The following is a 21,303-nucleotide window of genomic DNA, read 5'->3' on the forward strand; positions in this document are numbered from 1 at the left end:
AAATAACAATTATTATATGTATATTTATATTATATAATATACAATTATGAATTTTCAAACTTATTTGCGACATTCGAACTTTCCTATATTTTCAATAGAATACAATATTATTAAATTATTAAGCTGCAATAAACACATTATATATATATATATATATATATATATGTGTGTATAGAGATATTTTAATTTGAACTCATTAATCGTTTATACCGTGCACTTAATGTACATGATTTGTACCTTCAAATATTATATTAAACGCATAAACTAATAAAAATTGAATGGTGTAATAAGAGAAAGTTACCTACAGAAAATTATCTATCAACTAAATAGGCAAAACAAAAAAATACATTCCTCCATCATAAAAAAGATTTTAATGATCGAAAAATTCGGAATCGCTCAATTAAATTCGTCGTATACACACATCATTTAAACGAATCAAATCATATGAAAATAAAGTAATACTACATTTATTTAAATTCGCCAAAGGCCATTACCATCTTATAGGAAGCATCGGATGTATTTACTAATACAGCGATATTGATATCGACAAAATAGTATATTCGTCGTCTAAGAGAAACACAATTGTTTAGAACAAGAGTTTTAACATCATCAGTGCATTGTTTTAATTATTTTGACCTTCTATGTAATTTATTTCTGTGGCGCGACAATTCCTTAGCTTAAGAATAGCAATAAAAATTGATCGATTAAAGTTTACATTACATAGGGAAGAATATCAAATTCTTGATGTTAATGGCTCAACGGTTGTTCTGTAGAAGCAGTTAATTATTACTATAATCTCAGAGAATTGAATATATTTGATATAAAATATTTGCACTTTTAAATCAGAATCTTTTACATTTTATCTATAAGTTTAAGAAGTAATTAAAAGCATCTAAAAATACTTATGATTATTGACGGTATATTGAGTACTAAAAATCATGTATGTTAATATCATTACAATTAAATCTTCTAGTCGTAGAGATAACGTGATTATTCCTAAGAATATTAAATGCATCGTTTTAAACATAAATCAATAAAACTATGTCGGTCATCCATTAACATTTAATATTTAACATAATTTTTCAAATCAACTGAAATCAAGTAGACAAATCAATGTATGTAAATTATATGTAATTCTTTATTAATTAACAATAGAATTTGTTGATAGACAATATACGTAATATATAATTAAAAAATATAAGCAAAAGTGGCAATGCATTTTAATAATTATTATTCAATGATAGTAAATGGAGTATTTTGCAGTGTTTATATAAACCTTAAATACTTTCGTGTATTCTAATTACTTTAGGCTATATGATATAAGAGGCATGTATCAATTAGAATGTACTTACATACTTAGAATATGGAACTTGAGAATAAAGCATAAAATCGAAGTAAAGTATTAAAATCTTTGATTATACTTCATACATTATTACATTATCAAGGAATTATATGATCATAAAGAAGATATAAGATCTTATATATTATAATCTTCTCTATGATAATCTAACAGGATGATAATCTAAAAGATTATATTTTAAAATAATTTATATATATATATATATATTCATAATGATGAAGAAACAGATTAGTGACAAACATTAAAAGCAATGAGCCAAAACATTTAGAGAATTAGAAGAGTATGTGGATAATTTCAATTTTAAATATAATATGAATATGTTCAAGAATCGGAAATGTAATTTAATTTTGATAATAGTTCCCCAAATATAGCTGACGATCAGTAATCTTACAAATTCCTATTTTCTTATTATATATTAAATTCTGAATTCACTATACGAGTTCAATCCAACTCCAAGTTTTATATGTTCACTAACAATTATGCAGACTCAATTTTATGCTCAAATATTAATGGAGTCTACTTTAATTATCTATTCTCAATTATCCTATATTATATAATATTACTATACAAAGGATAAATGGATGTGTTTAATGTGTTTATTTATATGTCTAACAGTAAAATCATAATAATATGACAAATTCTGCTTTTAATGTACATACATTATCTTAATATTAACTAATTATAAATATATTTTTAATGGAAAATTATTTAAAATGTCAATTAGAAATAGAACTCTGCAGTTCTTACTCTATAAAAAAATTTGAATATATTTTTGAAATCTTTTTCGACAGGATACTCCGAAATATGATGATTGATTATCAATTTTTCACTGATTGTATTTTGTTTATCCACTGTATCGGTGTAATACCCATTTTCTTGAAAACTTCCTATGTTTTTAAATTTCAATATTTGAATATAATAAACTAATACTATTTATATAAATATTAACAATACCAATACTAACGATAAAAATAATAAATATAAAAACAATTCTGTTCAAATTATACGATCATGTGGTGTCTTATAAAATTCAAATAATAAAACACTTTGGTATGTATAGTTGGCATTCTTGGAAGACGATTGAAGGTATATGAAATAATACCCTGAAGTTCTCCACGTCGAGTAACTGAGCCACCTGCGTCACCCTATAAAAATAAAAGACGCTCAGATATTCATATATGTATATAAATTTTCATATTTATATATAATTTTCATACACGATAGAATAAAATTATTAAATATTATTTTTTTCTTAATTAGAAAAGAAACAGTTTTGGTACGTTATATATATATATATATATAACTGACATTGATTATATTAATAGTAATTCATAGTAATCAAACAATATTACTTATTTGACAAAACTTACAGCGTAAACACCTACTCCAGGCAGGCTTACTGTACAAATTTGAGAATCATAAACTAAAATCTGATAGTAGGTTCCACAATCTTGGCTATTTATGAAAATTGCGGTACTCATAGTCAAGATTGGTTTAATAATTGCACTATCTGCAGTATCCACCTCTCCCCACCCAACGATATAACTGACCGTTTCGCTGAAAGGTACTGCGGTTGGCAGAGCAATTATCGCTTGGGTTACGGACAAAAATATACGTGATCTGACCTATAACATAAAAAAATCATTTATAAATTAATAGGGAGGCTCGAACTATGCATTATATTATAACAATTTAGTTTTATATTCAAATAAATTGATAAATATTTATTTTGATGAAAATTTCATTATCCTTTATTTTTCACGTCCACTTTTATTGTCGCACAACTGGATTTACATAAAGTATTATTTTTCAAACAATAAATTCAATATATATGCTTAAATATAATACAGTCAATACTGTAATTGAATACATCATATTTAGAGCTAAAATTTTGAAACATACCTTAATAATTGCAATATTATGTAGGAATAAATTCTGTTCAGGGTTGAATGCGAAATCAGGATGAAAGACTACGTAATCAACTCCATGATGTATTGCATTAATACTGCTTGAACTAGATGTACCTGAATATATCCTTACATCATTATAATTTTGCAATAAAAATAAACAGTGAGCTGCAGTGAGAATATTCCATTGACTAATAATAGAACCTGCGCAAATAAAACTATTAGTAGTATAGTTACGAATGGATACAACGTGCGGATAAGAAGTTATTGAAGTTTCTAATCCTCCGACAATTCTCTCCTTTTTGCATAAACCTCCTAAAAAAGAAACATACTATTAAGAATTTTCATTAATTAAATGTGTCAAATACATTAAGTTGGACAAGATACTTCAGTTCTTTAATTTGTAAATTCATATAATATATACAATACCATAAAATATAAGAATTATTTGAAATATAATTAAGACGTCAGATGTAAAAAATTAAAATACTGAAATATAATCAACGGCAATAAAATAAAAAATATTAGTTACTTACCAGTGCATAAAAGCAAACACAAATAAATTATATTATGAAAGTACATCATTTTCACAATAAGGAATGCAACAATAACGTAGTACAAATATATACTGTAAATTTTACATAAAATCAGAGAACTAACGATGTGTTTTTAATATCTAATACTTTATACGTGCATATATATGTGTGTGTATGGTGTGTGTGTGTGTGTGTGTGTGTGTGGTGTGTGTGTGTGTGGTGTGTGGTGTGTGGTGTGTGTGTGTGTGCGCGCGCGTGCGTGTGTATATATATATACATACGATAATTTAAAAAATCATCTACAGAATAGAATAAAATAATGTTTAAAAATTTCAAATTTATTCTAATAAGGCAAATAAATTATTGTTAAAAACTCGAATTTTTTAAAATAATTGTGGCTAATGAAATTAAAATCCATTCAAAATTCTTAAATGATTGTTAATACAACTAATTCATAATTTTTTTTCAACTCTACAAAATACCAGCGTTATAGATTCAAAATAACATTTGCACGACTTATTAATTACTCAGCAGTTCTAAATTAAAGATAATTGAAAAAACTCCCTGCAAAAAAAAAATGACATCAATATAAATATTACTAATTCTGCTTTCGAACATAAGCTTCTATTACAAATGACGTGCAAATATAGTCAATGAAAGAATAACATTCAATTATCAAAACTCAAACTCTATAATCTTTCATCAAAGATTAACTAATCATGACTAAGCCGATATTTGCAACAATCTACTTCTTTGATGATATACAACGTGAATACAACATAAATATAAAAATTTAAATAAATAGAGAATTTTTTCACACATATCTAAAGCAAATATCTATCAAAATATATTGTCTAGAATATGTGAAAAAATAAAAACTATTAAATTGTCGCTCAAAGACTCGAAAAGGTATTATTATATAAAAATGAAACAACTCTGGAATTATTATATATTTGTTAAAAAATTTTATAATCAAAGATATCACTTGCCGAAACGGTTAGCATATGCGTGTACGTGCATACGCGCATAGGAGTATATATAATTAAAAAATGTATTATTTTCTGATTTAATAATCGTTCTCGCTTCGGTAAATATACGTAAGAAAAGTTCCTACGAATGTTAAACTCGCGTCTACAATACTAAAAACTTGATTATCAAAATAAAATAACAAATAATTTATTTCAATAGCATAAGCGTTTAACATTAACAATAATAACTGGACTTTTGGAATGTATGAGCAATGTAAATCCTTACGATTTTCCCAGTCCGTCACCAAAAAGCCAATAACCAAGTCTATTTAAAAGAATTTCAATTATCTATTATTTAATGAACTGTGACCACTAATCCATTTTATTGAACAATAATGCTAAGCAAATTTTTTCATTTTCAATATTGCAAGGGAAAGAGAACGTTAAAGTGAAAGTAAAATTCGCATATTATACATATGAAATTTACCATAATTCATCATTGATTATCATTGGATTATAATTATCATTATATTATGTACACGGCGAGCCGACAATTATGACTGCTAAATACGAAATGACATAATGCGAAGTTGGCCTAGAGACAAATGTAATGTAGAATAAGACAAGAACAGTAGTACTTATCCTCTCGACTACAGTCAAATTACCCAGGATACATTTGTAAAAGTAAATTACGAACTCAATGTCACATAATTTGCAATTTTGTTTGTGTTGGCCACACCAGCGACAAGTTTATTCAATATAAATATAAGTGTACATAAGCATTATTTCAATAAATTATTATTATCATTAGGAAGTGAACATTCACTAGTATATTTCGCAATACATTAGTATGTGTTAAAAAGTATGTAGATCTAAGGCAATCCTGCAATATAAATAAAAATTAATTTCTAATGCATTACAAAGGTAAGTGTACAAGTAACGTATTCATCGCCTTAAACACACGCACACGCACACGCACACGCACGCTATTGTAATTGTAATTGTAATTTTCACTCTTAGAATTAACTATTAACCTATCGACAATACGTCCTCGTTCGTATCAATAAATTTGTTTCTCATAAATATATTTAATTTAGCGGAATAATAATATAGAAAAGCAATGGATAAATATTAATCTAGCAAGTGCCCTCTTATGAAATCTAGGTATGAGTAAACCTTGGTATGTACGTCAGGTACACCATCGGCACATTGAAAACTGAATGAAATGATGCCAAATAATTCATCGTTGCTAACCAATGGTCCACCGCTATCACCCTGGAAAATGAGAAAATTTTAAATCCACTATTATTATAGTCAAGAGAAAAGAAATGTTTCAAATTCAAATTTGTATGAAAGTAAGACATGACACTCCCAATGATTTTCAATTGTTAAAATCTAATTTGGTTTTAATGCTCCCAAATAATTACAAATTGAAACAGAGTTTTTATATGTTGGGAATCATCGTTTAATCAAGTAAGTAAATTAATCTTGTAATAGATTAGCTAACAAACAATTTTCATCGGGAAAATCAATAATAATTTCTAATATATATTTTGTAAGCGTGTGTACTTAAGGAAGATCTTAATCTAATTTCATAATAAGAGTACTTCCAATGAATTGAAACTTACTACACATGTTGTGATTGCCACTGTATGAATGCCACAAAATTGAGTTTCGTCAAGTATTATTGGAACAATTGGCATACAATGTTCATGATCAATAATATCTAATGCTGCTTGTCGAAGAAATAGAGAAAGTCTGTTGTGTGGATAAGATGTCACTCCCCATCCAGCAACACGACCAATGTTCCCTTGAAAAAGGTCTCTCGTCGGAAGATTTATTTTATTTTGAAATTGATTGAATTCAATATGTTCATTAGTCTGAAAAAAATGTTAAACTTTATCATTTCTAATGAATATTCAGAGAAATGATTCTGGAAAGATTGGATTGCTGTCGACACTCGAATGTATAAAACCTAATGAATGTAATGTTTGAATTAATATACCAATAAATTTTTCGCGACATACATTAAACTTATGTGCTTGATAATAATTGTATAACTCAATGCTAAAAGCCGATAATGGAAATTAATATAAATTTCGTGCAATGCCAATGAACGACGAACGGTTTCTTTTTCCCCTGTGACTACTAACTTGACAAGATTTTCAAACACCATTAGCTTCTACATTCAACGTCACCACTCTATAATTTTTCTATTGAATAGTAATTTCTAAGCATTTGTCATACCTTAATAATGGCTATATCGTGTAGATTTATAAAATCTAACCTCTCTGGTCTCTGATAGTCAATGTGGAATACAATATGTTGAATTGTAAAAGTTGGTCCAGAAACGTCGAACGAACTTGATGTTCCACTGTACATCCTTACGTCATCAAATTCATTTTCGAATTCGATAAAACAATGGGCTGCCGATAAAACATTCCAATGACTAATAATCGAACCAGCGCAAAAGTGAATATTATCCTCGATATTTCGAAAAGATACGATGTAGGGAAACTCTTGTATATTAGCAGAAACTCCCCCAATTATCCTCGATCTTAATGCATGTATACCTAAAAAGTTAAGCAAGGGAAATGAAAAATGGTTTCCAGTAAAATATAATAAATGAATTTGAATATTGTTCTTTATAAGATAATACAGGAGACTAATAATAATATGCTAAATGAATAATAAAATAAAATTTATAGTAAAGATTATAATGTTATACCGTATTCTTATATCTTACCATTGCTTAACAATAAACATAAATGAATATAAATGATTTTAAGGCTCATTTTGAAGTTTCTATGAACGAAAATAAAATTTGATTATGTTTTTTATATTTAGAGATATGTTATCTTTTCATAATCGATAGCCAATGATTATTCTATTAATATTTATTCTTTAATCATGATATTGTACCATTTTCATTACAAATTTCAGATAATATAAAGACAAAATACTAAAATACAAACATGTTGGAGGTTATTATAATATAATATTGACATTAGAAGTGAAAACGTAATCACTGGTAGAACTGCAAGCTAATATGTATTCTAACAGAGAATTTAAAATATTTAAAGTTAAAGTCTTAACTATTGATAATTTTAAGAGAAAATAATTAAATTTTTGTAAAATTAATTATACTTATTGATAACTGTAATGAAATAATAATACCATATGATTTTCATCATTAATTTTACCAAAATTATCTCTATATACCTGATATAATGAGTAAATATTTTTTGCTAATTGTCATTATGCCAAAGAAAAAGATGTAATATATATATGAAATGGAATTTAGTGTTATAACAATACAATATAGTTTGTGTTGTGGGATAAATTTGGAAACCATATGTAAATGAACAAGTAATTGTATAATGAGTAGTTCATTGCCACTGCGATAACAAATTTACAAATTTATGACGTTATAAGAAAATTTTCTTTTAAAAAATGGTTAACGGGAAACTTATATGTCTATTAATAAAGTAAAATACTCCGACGTATTCGAATGTTACAAGAAATTTTGAATATTTGTACATGTATGAATAAATAATTTTCATGGATTTTATTAAAATCTTTTTGGTACAATTACTTATTTTTATTTCGAATAAAATTAATAATGTAAAAAACTATACTCTCGTAATTATTTATATTAATATTATAGGCTAATCTGAATAGAGAGATAAATAAATAAATAAGATAAATTGGTCAATGTGTATCTTTGATTAATTTAATTTTATAACTACGACGATTCAATCGCAACTTCATATTTCTTAAAAATAATATACAACTATAAGGAGCTGAGATCACTTTTCATTAAACCGGAATTGATCTGACCACTTGTTAATGAAATTTTATAAATACAAACTATAGATATTTTAAAATATATTAATATGGTACGTATAATTTTGTTTTATTAATGGAATTGATTTATTTACAACATTTGTATATGAAGTTTGTAAATAAAGAAGTGTTAAAATTTATAAAAATAAATATGAGGAATTAAATTGCATTAGTATTATTAAAAAATATAAAGAAAAAAAAATATAATATTTTGCGATTAATTATTTCGAATACAAATTTATTGAACTTAGAAAATAATTCGTTTATGCTTGAGAAATATGATTTTAAATTTTCACCTCCATTTATTAAAATTTCTCGATGTATTGTTTCTAATCCATTTGAAAAAAAGTACTTGTTAAATTGTATTTAGTAAATTGTAAAGTACTATATAGATCACACGAAGTATTGTAAATTGTTTCGATATTATTCTTATAATTTTGTTATCATAAAGAAATTAAAAAATTAATGTATAATATGGCTACAAATATTTTAATAACAGTAAAGCAAATATATACGAAATATAAATTTTTTCATAAAAAAATCAAATCTCTTATATTATATATTCTGTCATATCATATATTTTAATTTTACCATATATTTTTTTTTATCGCATAATTAAAATTTTTAATAATTTTATCTTGAATAAATTCTCTAATATTTCTTAATAAATAATGCCTTCAATTTTTGTTACCAGTCTGCCATTCATATATCGCTCTAGATAATTTCAAATTTCATAGTTTAATATTAATAATTAAGTTTTAAACATAAAATAATATTTATATTAAAATTTTGTTTATGCGAACAATCTATTTATGGAAAATATTTTATATTGTATAAAACTACAATTCTGTTTGATATTTTATATTCCAAAGCATATTTAATATAATAATTATAATTTAAATTGTATATTATATAAATAATAATTTATATTAACTATTATTCATGATATTTTTAATATTAATAATAAAAAATTTGAAAAATAAATAATTTCATAATTGGAATAACAATCGCTATTGTATTTCATAAATATACTTTAAATTATGCTTAAACATAACTTAAATAATAGAATAAAATAAGTTTATTTTTGTGTGCTAATCATTACAAACCAATAAATAAATTGTAGAAATCCGTAATAATTGTATTGTTATTATTTAAAAAAAAAAAAAAACTATCTGACAATCGAATTATCAAAATATTTATATTATAAATGAATCTGTAAAGTCTATAATTCGATATATGATTATTCAAAATTAAAAATATTAAAGTGTTGAATTTAAATATAAATATATTGTTTATGCTGTCGACTAAATACGATAAATATTCGTAGAAAAAGTTATCTTCGTAGCATTCAAATTAAATTTATAATTTTAAACAATCATATAAAAAATGTTGTTGGTGTTAAACAATGTTGGTTCTTTAGGGATTATAAATAATATAAAGATACTCATTTTACAATATTTTTAAATCAAATCATCTTAGTATTAGCATTTCTCGTGTTTCACGTGTTTCACTTATCATTATCATTATCATTTTTAGTCTATTTACTACAACACATTTGTTTTAAAAAATGATTAAGCTTTCAAAGAATACAAGGTTGAATATTGAATTATCTTATGCTCTTATTGTTTTATCCTCGCCGCTTTTTGTTCACACAATTTACTGATTTCTTCACTCTATTTGGCATCTTCTCTACCTTCACATTAATATATGTCATTTATTAATTTCTAACCACATACTTATTATTATAGACTTGTTGAAATTTGATATAATCCAATATATTTCAAAATATAAGGTTTGTAAGTTTGACATTAGTTCTCCCTAATGTGCTTGTATACATACATAATATAAAAAACAAACTTTCTCCTAATTGCAATCATGAAGCAAATGATAATTCGCAGATATAATATAGCTATGTCCATTACTTAATATACTCTCTTGATGTAACAATTAAAGTAAATTATTTTATCAATGCAAGACATCAACGCCTTCAACGTGTCTCCTACATACTCGTACATTTTAGAAAAGAAAGTTTAAATTTTCAGGGTATTGAACCAGTGTAGTTTGCTGAATGATGGCCCTACGATATTACGAGGAAAGCCTAAAATGACACAAAGAACGTCATTTCCAGGTTTACCTTCTACGGCTATATTCTCAGCAAATTAAAGAGGCAACAAAATTAGTAAATGAATAATTATAATATTTTTAAGTGTAGCAAACTTATTTCTCGGAATGTAAATATAATAAAAATTACCAGCTAATAGTTAAGCCAATTAAGTATATTACCAAAATTCTTTTTTAAAATTCCAATTCCAATCAAAGTGTTACAGCTTTATGTAAATTATAACTTTTGGCTACACCGCCGATAAGCTTAAAACAATTTATGATTAACTGGAATACAATATAATATAATTCAAATAGTAAATTAAGACTAAATTTGAATATATATATAATTAAACGCTTATTAACGATATTATTAGCAGATCATTGTTTTTTTTTTTTTATAATATAAGCAAATAAATAAAAGCAAATATACCTGCATGTAAATTCACTGGAAGCTTCTACTGTAACGGAAACCAAAAAGAAATTAATACACGTATGTTAAAATTTTGTCAATAAATATTTATACCTTTATTAATAAATAAAACATAAATATATTATAATATTTTTATATTACTGAATTGATTATTTAAATTCCTTAATCTTATTCATATATGATAATAATGACGATGGTTATAACTACAATCAACGACGTAATCATTTTAATTTTTATTATAACTACATTATAAATAAATTTTATACGCAATTATTAATTTTCTATAATATCTTTTATAAAATTGAGATATGTATAAACTTTGGTATGTATGTCGGGCAAACCTAAGGCGCAACCATAAGTCAAAGATATAATGCCAATTATTTTGTTATCATGAATTACTGGGCCACCGCTGTCGCCCTAAAAAACATTTAATTATTTACATTGATTAATAATCCTTTAATTCACTTGTAAAACATTTAATATTAAATTATTACAATATAATCATATTAAATTCGAAATAAACAGCTATTTATTATTTAAAATGCAATTATAAACAAACACTAGTTACATTTCCTCAAACTGATTACAGCATATTAAAAAATCATAATTAAAAAATCAGAATGATTATTATGCCACGGATAAAGAAATGATTTTTAAAAACTTACTGTACACGCCCCCACTCCTATCTCATTATATGCACACAATTGATCATCATTAAGTATTGCCTGAAGTTTGAACGTGCAATGAACATTGTGAAATATGATCATTGGCGATTTCCGAAGCTCATCAGAAATATTACCATTTGGATAAATTGTTGTTCCCCAACCAGCAATAACAGCAAGATTGCCGGTAGAAATATCTTTAGTTGGGAGATTTATATTTCTTTGAAATAAATTATACTCAATACGTTTATCAACCTGCAATAAATTCTTTGTGTTGTGAAAAGTTTGATAAATAAATTATGTAGCTGTATGATATAAATTCATCTCTTTTTAATAAATAACGGAAAATATATGGAATGATGTATGCTTAAGAATAAAACTATCATACTGCAATAAAATAAAATTGAAAGGAATCTCAGAAATCGCTATTTAATTGCAATTTACAAGTGTTCGTATATATTATTCATTCCTATGTATAATTGTATAATATTAAAAAATTTTTTTAATTAATACTCTTATTTATTTGATAAGAATGATTTCATATGAATAAAATTAAATAATCTATAATACATGGTGCGGAACATTTTTTGTTAAGAATTAAGAAATGTAAAAGTAATTATTCGACTACGTGTTATTACAATCTGCAAACATAAAAGTGATGTTTCTACATTAATTTTTTTTTTTTTAATAGAACATTTAGAAATGCATACTGTTATAAAAAGAAATTAATACATTTATTCAAATAAGCATAAAAATATCATATATATATATATATATATATATATATATATATATATATATATATATATATATATATGCACAATAAATGAGGAATAATGTTTTATGTTATAAATTATATTTCTTTTTCTATTATCACGAGTGGTATTTTATATTTAGATGACAAAAAAAAAAAAGAAATATGCTTCGAATAAAAATTATCATTCTAAAATATATTATAGTAAATATTAAAGATATGATTCGATTTCAGTTTTTACGTGATAACAATTCGTAAAATAGTATTTTAAACATAATTTAAATATTTATTACTGAACTGTGGAAATGCTTTTCTAAAATTTTATGTTAAAACAAGTTGTAGTTTTGTATTCATAAGATTTTGTTAAAAATAATGTAAATAAATTGGAAACATTCCATATTTTAAGTATTTTTTGCACACCTTTATAATCGCAATATCATAATTATATATTAAAGTTAACTTCATTAATTCCTTAAATTTAGGATGAAATGTCACATTCGCAATTTGAAATTTTGTTCCATCAGTGTTCTTTGAACTCTTTATACCTGCATATATTGCTATATCAGAATAATTATAATTATATAGACCCTGAGCAGACGTAAGGATATTCCAATGACTGATAATTGAACCAGCGCAAAGGAATTGATTACTCGATGCGACCCTAATTGATACGATAAAAGGAAAATCTTTTATAGAGGCAGGAATACTGCCAATAATCCTTGAATTTCTTCCAAAAATACCTTAAAAAATGCAAAAATATAGTATAATGAATTTTATAATTACATAATTTGCTCATAATTTCTTAGTGAAAATTGAAATATATTAATGAATATATAAAAGAATTAAATATAAATGAAAGTAAGCAACCGCTTCGATAAATCACGTATTTTTGCATCTACTTTGCCTTGTACAAGGAAGAATATTGTATTTTCAAGAAAAAAAAAAAAAAATTTTTTCTAAGCATTTATAAAATAACATTGAAAAATAAAACAATTTTCATTGATGTACCAAGACTTAATCCTAAATATAAAATGATTACAAGTTGAAAACGCATTGCGATATTTAAATATAAATCACTAAATATGAAATATTATCAATGCTTTATATATGTATACTAAATTTCGTGATATCATATAATTATTCCTTGATATATTTATTTTGTCATTGTATATTTTCCATTACGTAACTTGTAAACTCAAAAAATGTATACGAAGTGTTGAGAAAAGAGGTAATATTAACACTTATTCCAAATTTTAAGTTCAAACGGTAATTAATCATATAAATATCTGTATAAATTATACAAAATTTAAATAATCTTGAGATTATTACAAAATTACAGGGGTAATAAAAAAAAAACATAAACATCAATAAAGTACAGTTGTTTATTTATTAAACAATTTAACTTATAGAAAATCTGAAAAATTTATATTAATTTAAATTATTCAAATGTAATATAATTAAAAATTTACATTAAAAAAATGTAATTTTTAAATTAAAAGAACATTTAATTATATAATAGAATTTTTATTAGAATATCCAGAATATTATGGTGATAATTAAATAATCTTTATAAGACAATTAATTTTAATAATTGATTAATAAAAATATCAATTAAGATTGTTTAATCGAGAGATTTTTTTTTTAATTTTTTTGTAATTAAAAGTGAAGCAAATGATAAAAAATGAATATATTATTATAATCACCGTTACAAAAATGATTAAACTATAAGTTTTTTTTTCGTTTTTAATTTAATAGCATCTAATATTTTTTAAACGATTCACAATATAAAGGAAATTAAAATGAAATAATAAAAATAAAATATTATTATTTTTATCTTCATTTTTATATATAAAAATTCATTGCATATTATAGTACCAATTAAATTAATCATTAATATGTTTGGGGTTGAAGAAAAACACGGAAATGAAGAAACAGCATACGATTAATTATTGTTATTACTTGTTTAAATTATGTGTGAAATTGACGCATAATTAATGAAAATACAAATCAACTGAATTTCCCTTTTTTACTATGTAATTTTCAGTTAAAAACGTCTAAATTAAGAAAAGTTTAAATATGAGAAATAAAATATACCGAATCGTATACAAATGAAAAATTTAACTTGTCAAAATATCTGTATTAATTATGAATTTTGTTCTAAGAACAATAGTATTCTTTAGTTTATCTTATCAAATTGAAAATCTGTACATAATAAATAATATCTATAATCTATATTTTAACTAAACATATAAACTGGAAACTTCACAAGCTTAAAAATCTTTACTTTTTCTTTAATAATTAGAAAACAAATATTTCACAATATGAGAATATTAACGTTTCTAAATACTATACCAAAAAGTTCAAGATATCTTGAGATAAATTTTTTGTCAATAGTATTAAAATCGGAAAAAGGGTTAAATCATTACATAACAGGTAAATTAAATATTTATAAAGTGTATTCCAGTTTACTTGAATGAAATAGATTTATGTAAAATGTTATTTAAAACCGCCGCACGGGAATGGCATTTACGTAGACTTTATACAAATACAAAATTTAATACATAAACTTAAAAGAACTAAGATACATAAGCTTTTATGGATCTTGTAAGAAATAATTTTTTAAATTGTACGAGTAGAGCATCAAAAAATCCATTCGATATATGTTAACATAAGTATTATGTATTCTAACAGAAATCCACTAAATTAGATAAAAAATGAAAACACTACGGATATTCTGAAAAAATTAAATTGTAAATTTTACAGTAAGATATTATGATCGATAATTATGTCAAATTAATAAAAAAAAAATCTTAAAATAATCCGCGTTAATAAAATTCATAAATTTTTTGTTGGTATGTTAAATTTTTATAAGCCTTATTCGAATATTCCTATTATACATTATACACTTAGATTTCCGTAAGATAAAATTTATTAAAAATGTAGATAAGGCGTCAACAATAATTTTACTAACACTTTGCTGTTGCTTCATTAATATAAGCTTGCAACATATACTTTAATACAAATGAAATATAAAATGCCTGTTATAATATTGTAGCTTTATAATTATGAAAGTGATAACTCTATAGACGTTATGAAACATATTATGCAATCGCATTGCGTAACAATATAAATTCATAATTGTAATATAAGCTGTATGCACTTTAATAAAAGTATTGTATAATTTTTTATATATCAACATAAATACGTGCTATTGTCGAATAAATATTTCAACATATCAGGTGCTTGATAATTCTTATAATGTCTATAATTGCATATAATGCCGATATACTTTTACATGCAATTATTTCGACTGATTGATATCAGCAGTCTCACTGAGCAAATATTCCGAAAAATTCTTGCACATAATTTTTTTCCTACTTATAACAAATAGGTGTATTATTAATTATCTATCAAATACTAGATAAAACGACTCATTTATCTTCTCCTCATTTTTATATATGAGATTAAGTAAAACATACGATTAAATTTTACATGTAGCCTATCCGTCTGTAATTAATTTTGTAATAAATTATTGGGTTAATAAAATCTCAGAACTTTTTGACTTTTTCAATGTGTATCCACATTATGTCATAAAATTTCAATGAATTAAATCTCTAGAAATTTTGGATTTACATAATTTAGACACTGAAACTGTGAAAACAGCATTTAATTATATATACATTACTCTATACGATACGAATAATAATAAAAATTTTCACTAGTTTCCTTTGACATATTGTAATGTAAAATATAACTACTTTTTACCGTTTCTTAGATTAAGAAAATAATTTAAATTGTGAAATGTATATGTGTAATGTAAGTTTATGAAAATGTAATGTGCCTTTGTTTAATTTAAAGTGAGATTGATTATCTAAAAGTATTTATGGATCAACAAAATGGAACTATTGTTTAACGAATAATATTAAACAATACTATGTATTATATAAATAATATTTAAGTTGGCGTGTCAATTAATTTTTATGTAAAAAAATGTGTAATAATTGATATGAATTTTGAATAACATAGAAATTGCTGAAGTTTTTACAATCTAAAATATCTCTAACATTTCCAAGTTTTATAATAATTAAACTAACAAATTACTTGATGCAATATATGCTCCCTCTATTTTTTAATTTTTGTCATTATGATATATATAGTTAAATTTTTCAATAATGTATGTACTCATTTAACCGAAGAAAATATAAGATTTGGCGTACATTCGGAAATGTGAATTTTACTATAATACTTCGTACATTCTTTAATAGTTGGCAATAATGTTAAAAGACCTTCTAATTTATATGAATTAAACGATTAATAATACGTGCATGGACCCACGCATTCGCGCGTATGTCTATAGGATGAGGGGCGATGGGGGGGGGGAGTTTGTGCGTGTCCGTATAATATATATTATACACTCGTATAGAAAACGAGAAATATTATTCCTTAGCATAAAAATCAAAATCAATTTCCAAATATTATATTGAATTTTCCAGATACAGTAAACAAGTCTCACAAAAAATTACAATCAATTAAACAAATAATGAAAAATAATTATGGAAATATTATAATATTTAACACTTGCGAATAAATACGAAAAAATTAGAAAAAAATTAACAAGTTTTAAGATAATTAATACCATTCTTGATAATAAATAGATATTTGTAGTAAACAAATTGCGTTGCCGCGTGCTAAGTCAGCTATTTTTTTATTTTTGAAAATTAAATCCATGAGTTTTGCCAGGCAAAATACTATGATATTTCTCAGAATGAGATCCACCGATTTCAATACAATGCGGGAAAGATCATTGGTACATAAGCTTTTTGCCTCTTATCCTTCCTATGATTATATTTTTATGGAATATAATTTTATTGCGTGCCATTATAGTCAATTTCTGCCAAATTACCGTACAAAAAATGTATAACATAAATTAATAGCTGAATTAATTAATGCGTCTATTATTGATTAATTTATTCAGCTTTCAAAGCAATTAAAACCTTTACGCCTAAAATATTGAAATTAGTTTTAAAATATAACATATGTACTCTGAATTACGATAGTCGAATGTACATATAAGTAAATGTATGCGTATGTATATTATATCAAACTAAATATATATCGATGAGCTGGTTTCACAGATTACAAAAACATTCTGTTCGTGTTTAAACAATGGTTAGGATTTCAGGCGAAAGTCAGATTGGTCAGAAAAGTCAGAGGCTGCGTGTTGATAAATTTTCACTTGAAGGCAGTTATTAGAAGAAAGTTATGGACCTCTCCGAAAATTACCTCTATGGAAATTACTGACTAGTTACCCATGCAAGACGCACGCACTGACACGCATTTAACAAGTTCTGTTATAATCTAAAAAAAAAAAAAACATAATGTTACATTGACCCTAGTAATATAATATCTTAGTAAAATAAAATGCTACTCAAAAATAATAAATATCAAATAATATGTATATACGTATACTTGACGTTATATGTTGTAAATTATTATAAAGAAAACGCAAAACGCTCTCTGTGTTAATTTTTTTTTTTTTTGATTTTTTTTTTTTTTTTTTTTTGATTACGAAATGTATTTAACAATTCAGATTTACAACATCCATATTAGAGTTCATGTGATGTATAATTTAATACTCTTTTACGTTGAGTTTTTGAATATTTTATGTTAATATTGCTATCTATTTTTTGTCTTTGTATAACACTGTATAAATTAATAACGTATAATAAATTATTTTATACAATGTTTCATAACTTTTAATATATAAGTAACTCATTTGAACAAAAAAGAGTATACATGAATAAAAGAGGAATAATTCATGATAGCAAACATTGTATACCTTAGAATAATTTCAATATATATATATATATATATATATATATATATATATATATATATATATATATATTTTTAGTCAAGAGTCGTCATTATCAAATATCAATATATTTGAAATTTCTAAATGTCTATTTAATTCTGGAAATTAATGCGATTGATTCAAATTAAAAAATACAAATTCAAGAATCATGAATTTCTCTTAGATCTCGAAAACGTGAAATCATTTGCAAAAGTAATTTAATAGTATCCGATATGAATTCATAAAAAAACTTCGTATTAAAGCTGATAAATATATCATATTTTAAAATTTGCTCCAAATAGATATTTTTTAATCATTAATACAGTGATTAATACTTTTTCAGTTAATTTAACTTACAATGATTACTCGAGTTTATTTTATTTTACTTAATTTGATCAAAAAATTCACATTAATCACTGCTCAATCGATATTTTTACATCATCATTGTTATTAACATTATTATCTTGATTTTTATTATATTTATTGTTGGTGTTGATGATTTTAATGTTAATATCATTGTTATGTAAATATTTTTATTGAATTTTAAATCAATACCTTAGCTAAAAATTACCCTATCAAGTGGCGCATTATTATTATAAATTTGTGGCCCAATGCCTGTCTATAAGATTAATCACTTTTAACGTTATGTTATGGAAAGCATTTGTGTGCGTTTTAATATATATTATAAGACCTTAGGAATAAGTCATTTTCAGAAAAGATAAATAAAATAGAATGTTACTTCCGGGCTGATTAATCAATAATTTCTAATAAGTAGCGCACAGCCGAACATGCTTGGTGCATTTGAAAAATTTACTATTAAAACTTGATGGTAAAAGAAAGCTCTGCTGACATTATGAAACGACGATTCACCATTGCATTAGTTTTTATGGAGAATTTTTATTAATATTGGAGCATCAAATTTTATGTATATATATATATATATATTTATAAAATTGATCTCTCTTGCCGTAATGTCAGTAATTTTATCACTTATAGTTCATAAACTTCTAGCTAAGCTGAAATTTTAACGATTTCAACATATTTGGCAGAGATCTAAAAAAGAATAATAGACATTTTACATGAAAAAGAATGTAAAATATTAATATTTTCAGTTATTTTTTCAAGAATCATAAGAAACATTGATAATCAAAAGCGATTTTTGTCTTCGCTAGAAAGTTGTTATTGCAATTCGTGCTTAGATTTTTTCTTTCTCATTTTCTTTCAATTTCTTTCTTCTTCAATGCCCATTCTCATTCAATGATATAAAATGTTATAAATATGTCATAAAATATTATAATTATTTACTATCAAGAAATTATGATTCACTTATCTCATCTATGTGAATAAAATAAAATTAGAAATAAAACATTCCTTATTTTCATTCTAAACTCTCTAAAAGAGTTTTTCTACTCCTAAATTTCGTAGCGAAACGATGAAAAAGATTTATTTCTACTTTCTTGCGTTTGGTGGCTACATAATTAACAAAAGTATTGTTGTCTGTTCTTATTATTTTTTTTATTTATTTATTTTTTTTTTTTTTGCCCTACTTGCCTAGTAATTAAAAAAAGTCGCACAGCCAAACATGAGCGCTTTTAACTTGTGCCACATATTTCAATAAATTTTCTTTTTATATCTTGAGTTTGCTGATTGTAAATTATTTTGAAAAAATAAAACAAGAAGTCAACATTTTTTATAATTAATAAAAACTTGAAATTATTGCTTTTTGCTGAGCGGGAACTTATCATACAAAGTGTGTCGGTTTAGTCATAGTGTTTTAAGTGTTAAAAGTTGATGCCTGTGAAAGTTGATAAATAAATATGTGCAACTAAATGTATTTAATATTCTTTTAAATTAAGTATTTCATGCGTAAATTAGTAAATTTTTACACATAATTTTCATCAACGAATTCTCAATGCTTTCCTATAATAGATTATTTTAAACTTTAAACTATTGAATTGTAACAGTAAAATTAATATATTTAATTATAATAATATAATATATCGCCATGTCTATCGCAAAGAAAGACTTTTGAGCTGTGCGTATCATTGGCTGTAAAAGCACGAGGCGACGAGAAAACATAAATAGATATTGTTGAGTACAGTAGGCGTATAGAAAAATTTCATTTACCTTTCATTAAACACTTGTAACTTAAATTAAAATTATAGGTAATTAAAATTCCTATTAATTTCTAAAGTCCGATTATGTATCCTCTAAAATATTACTTTTAATAATCGTTAAAATATTTATCATGTAAATTAACTCCACAACTGTGATATTTATTAATCAACATTTCAACTGTGAAATATAAAAATATTTTAACAAGAAATAAGTAATTATTTACTTATTACGCGTTATTTTATTGTATTTTATTTGTGAACGTTTGTGCCAATGTTTAATTACCCATAAATTTTAACAAAAAAATTTTATATGTTAATAAGTAATTTTAATCTACGACAACGAATATATATATATATATATATATATATATATATATATATAAAGTTTATATAGATGTAGAAATATTAATAAAATTTAATTCTTTAATTCTCTAATATGAATTATTACTCTTTTTGTTGTTTTGTTGTAAATTCAATCACAAATATTCAATAATCGCCCATTTAATGGCAGATATTTTTTCAAAGTAACAGTCATAAGTTTATGATGAAATCGCAAATTTAAAATAATCAGTCTAATATTAAAATAATGTTTACGTATATATCTTTCAGAATACGCGGTCTACTATTAAATAAATCTCATCGAAATGCAAAACTAAAGTCTACGTCAATAAATTGAAACATATATACTTATAAGTTTTTACACATAATGATTACGATTATTTCAAATCAATCGTCTACGTTAGATATTTTTAACTCGGTAATATGC

The 21,303-nt window shown here is 24.1% G+C and overlaps 3 protein-coding genes across 3 annotated transcripts; all 3 read right to left on the minus strand.

Annotated features, from left to right (window-relative positions):
• Positions 1–2,332: 2,332 nt before the first annotated feature.
• On the minus strand, positions 2,333–3,852 carry LOC105362012 (chymotrypsin-2-like). The gene is made up of 4 exons (XM_011499338.1): positions 3,804–3,852; positions 3,263–3,582; positions 2,731–2,985; positions 2,333–2,505 (listed from the first exon to the last, which is right to left on the minus strand). Exons 1-4 carry the CDS (start codon positions 3,850–3,852, stop codon positions 2,362–2,364), a joined length of 768 nt encoding a protein of 255 aa, XP_011497640.1. The 3' UTR covers positions 2,333–2,361.
• Positions 3,853–5,812: 1,960 nt separating this feature from the next.
• On the minus strand, positions 5,813–7,429 carry LOC105361794 (chymotrypsin-1-like; the record flags this gene model as incomplete). The annotated part of the gene is made up of 3 exons (XM_011499072.1): positions 5,813–6,046; positions 6,400–6,651; positions 7,019–7,429. Coding segments are annotated over 3 exons (807 nt in total), but the record flags the coding sequence as incomplete, so codon positions are not given.
• Positions 7,430–11,395: 3,966 nt separating this feature from the next.
• LOC105361795 (chymotrypsin-2-like) lies at positions 11,396–13,307 on the minus strand (the record flags this gene model as incomplete). The annotated part of the gene is made up of 3 exons (XM_011499074.1): positions 11,396–11,567; positions 11,816–12,067; positions 12,987–13,307. Coding segments are annotated over 3 exons (717 nt in total), but the record flags the coding sequence as incomplete, so codon positions are not given.
• Between the last annotated feature and the right edge of the window lie 7,996 nt (positions 13,308–21,303).

Source organism: Ceratosolen solmsi, unplaced genomic scaffold, assembly GCF_000503995.2.
Source record: "Ceratosolen solmsi marchali unplaced genomic scaffold, CerSol_1.0 scaffold2, whole genome shotgun sequence".
NCBI classification, from domain to species: domain Eukaryota; kingdom Metazoa; phylum Arthropoda; class Insecta; order Hymenoptera; family Agaonidae; genus Ceratosolen; species Ceratosolen solmsi.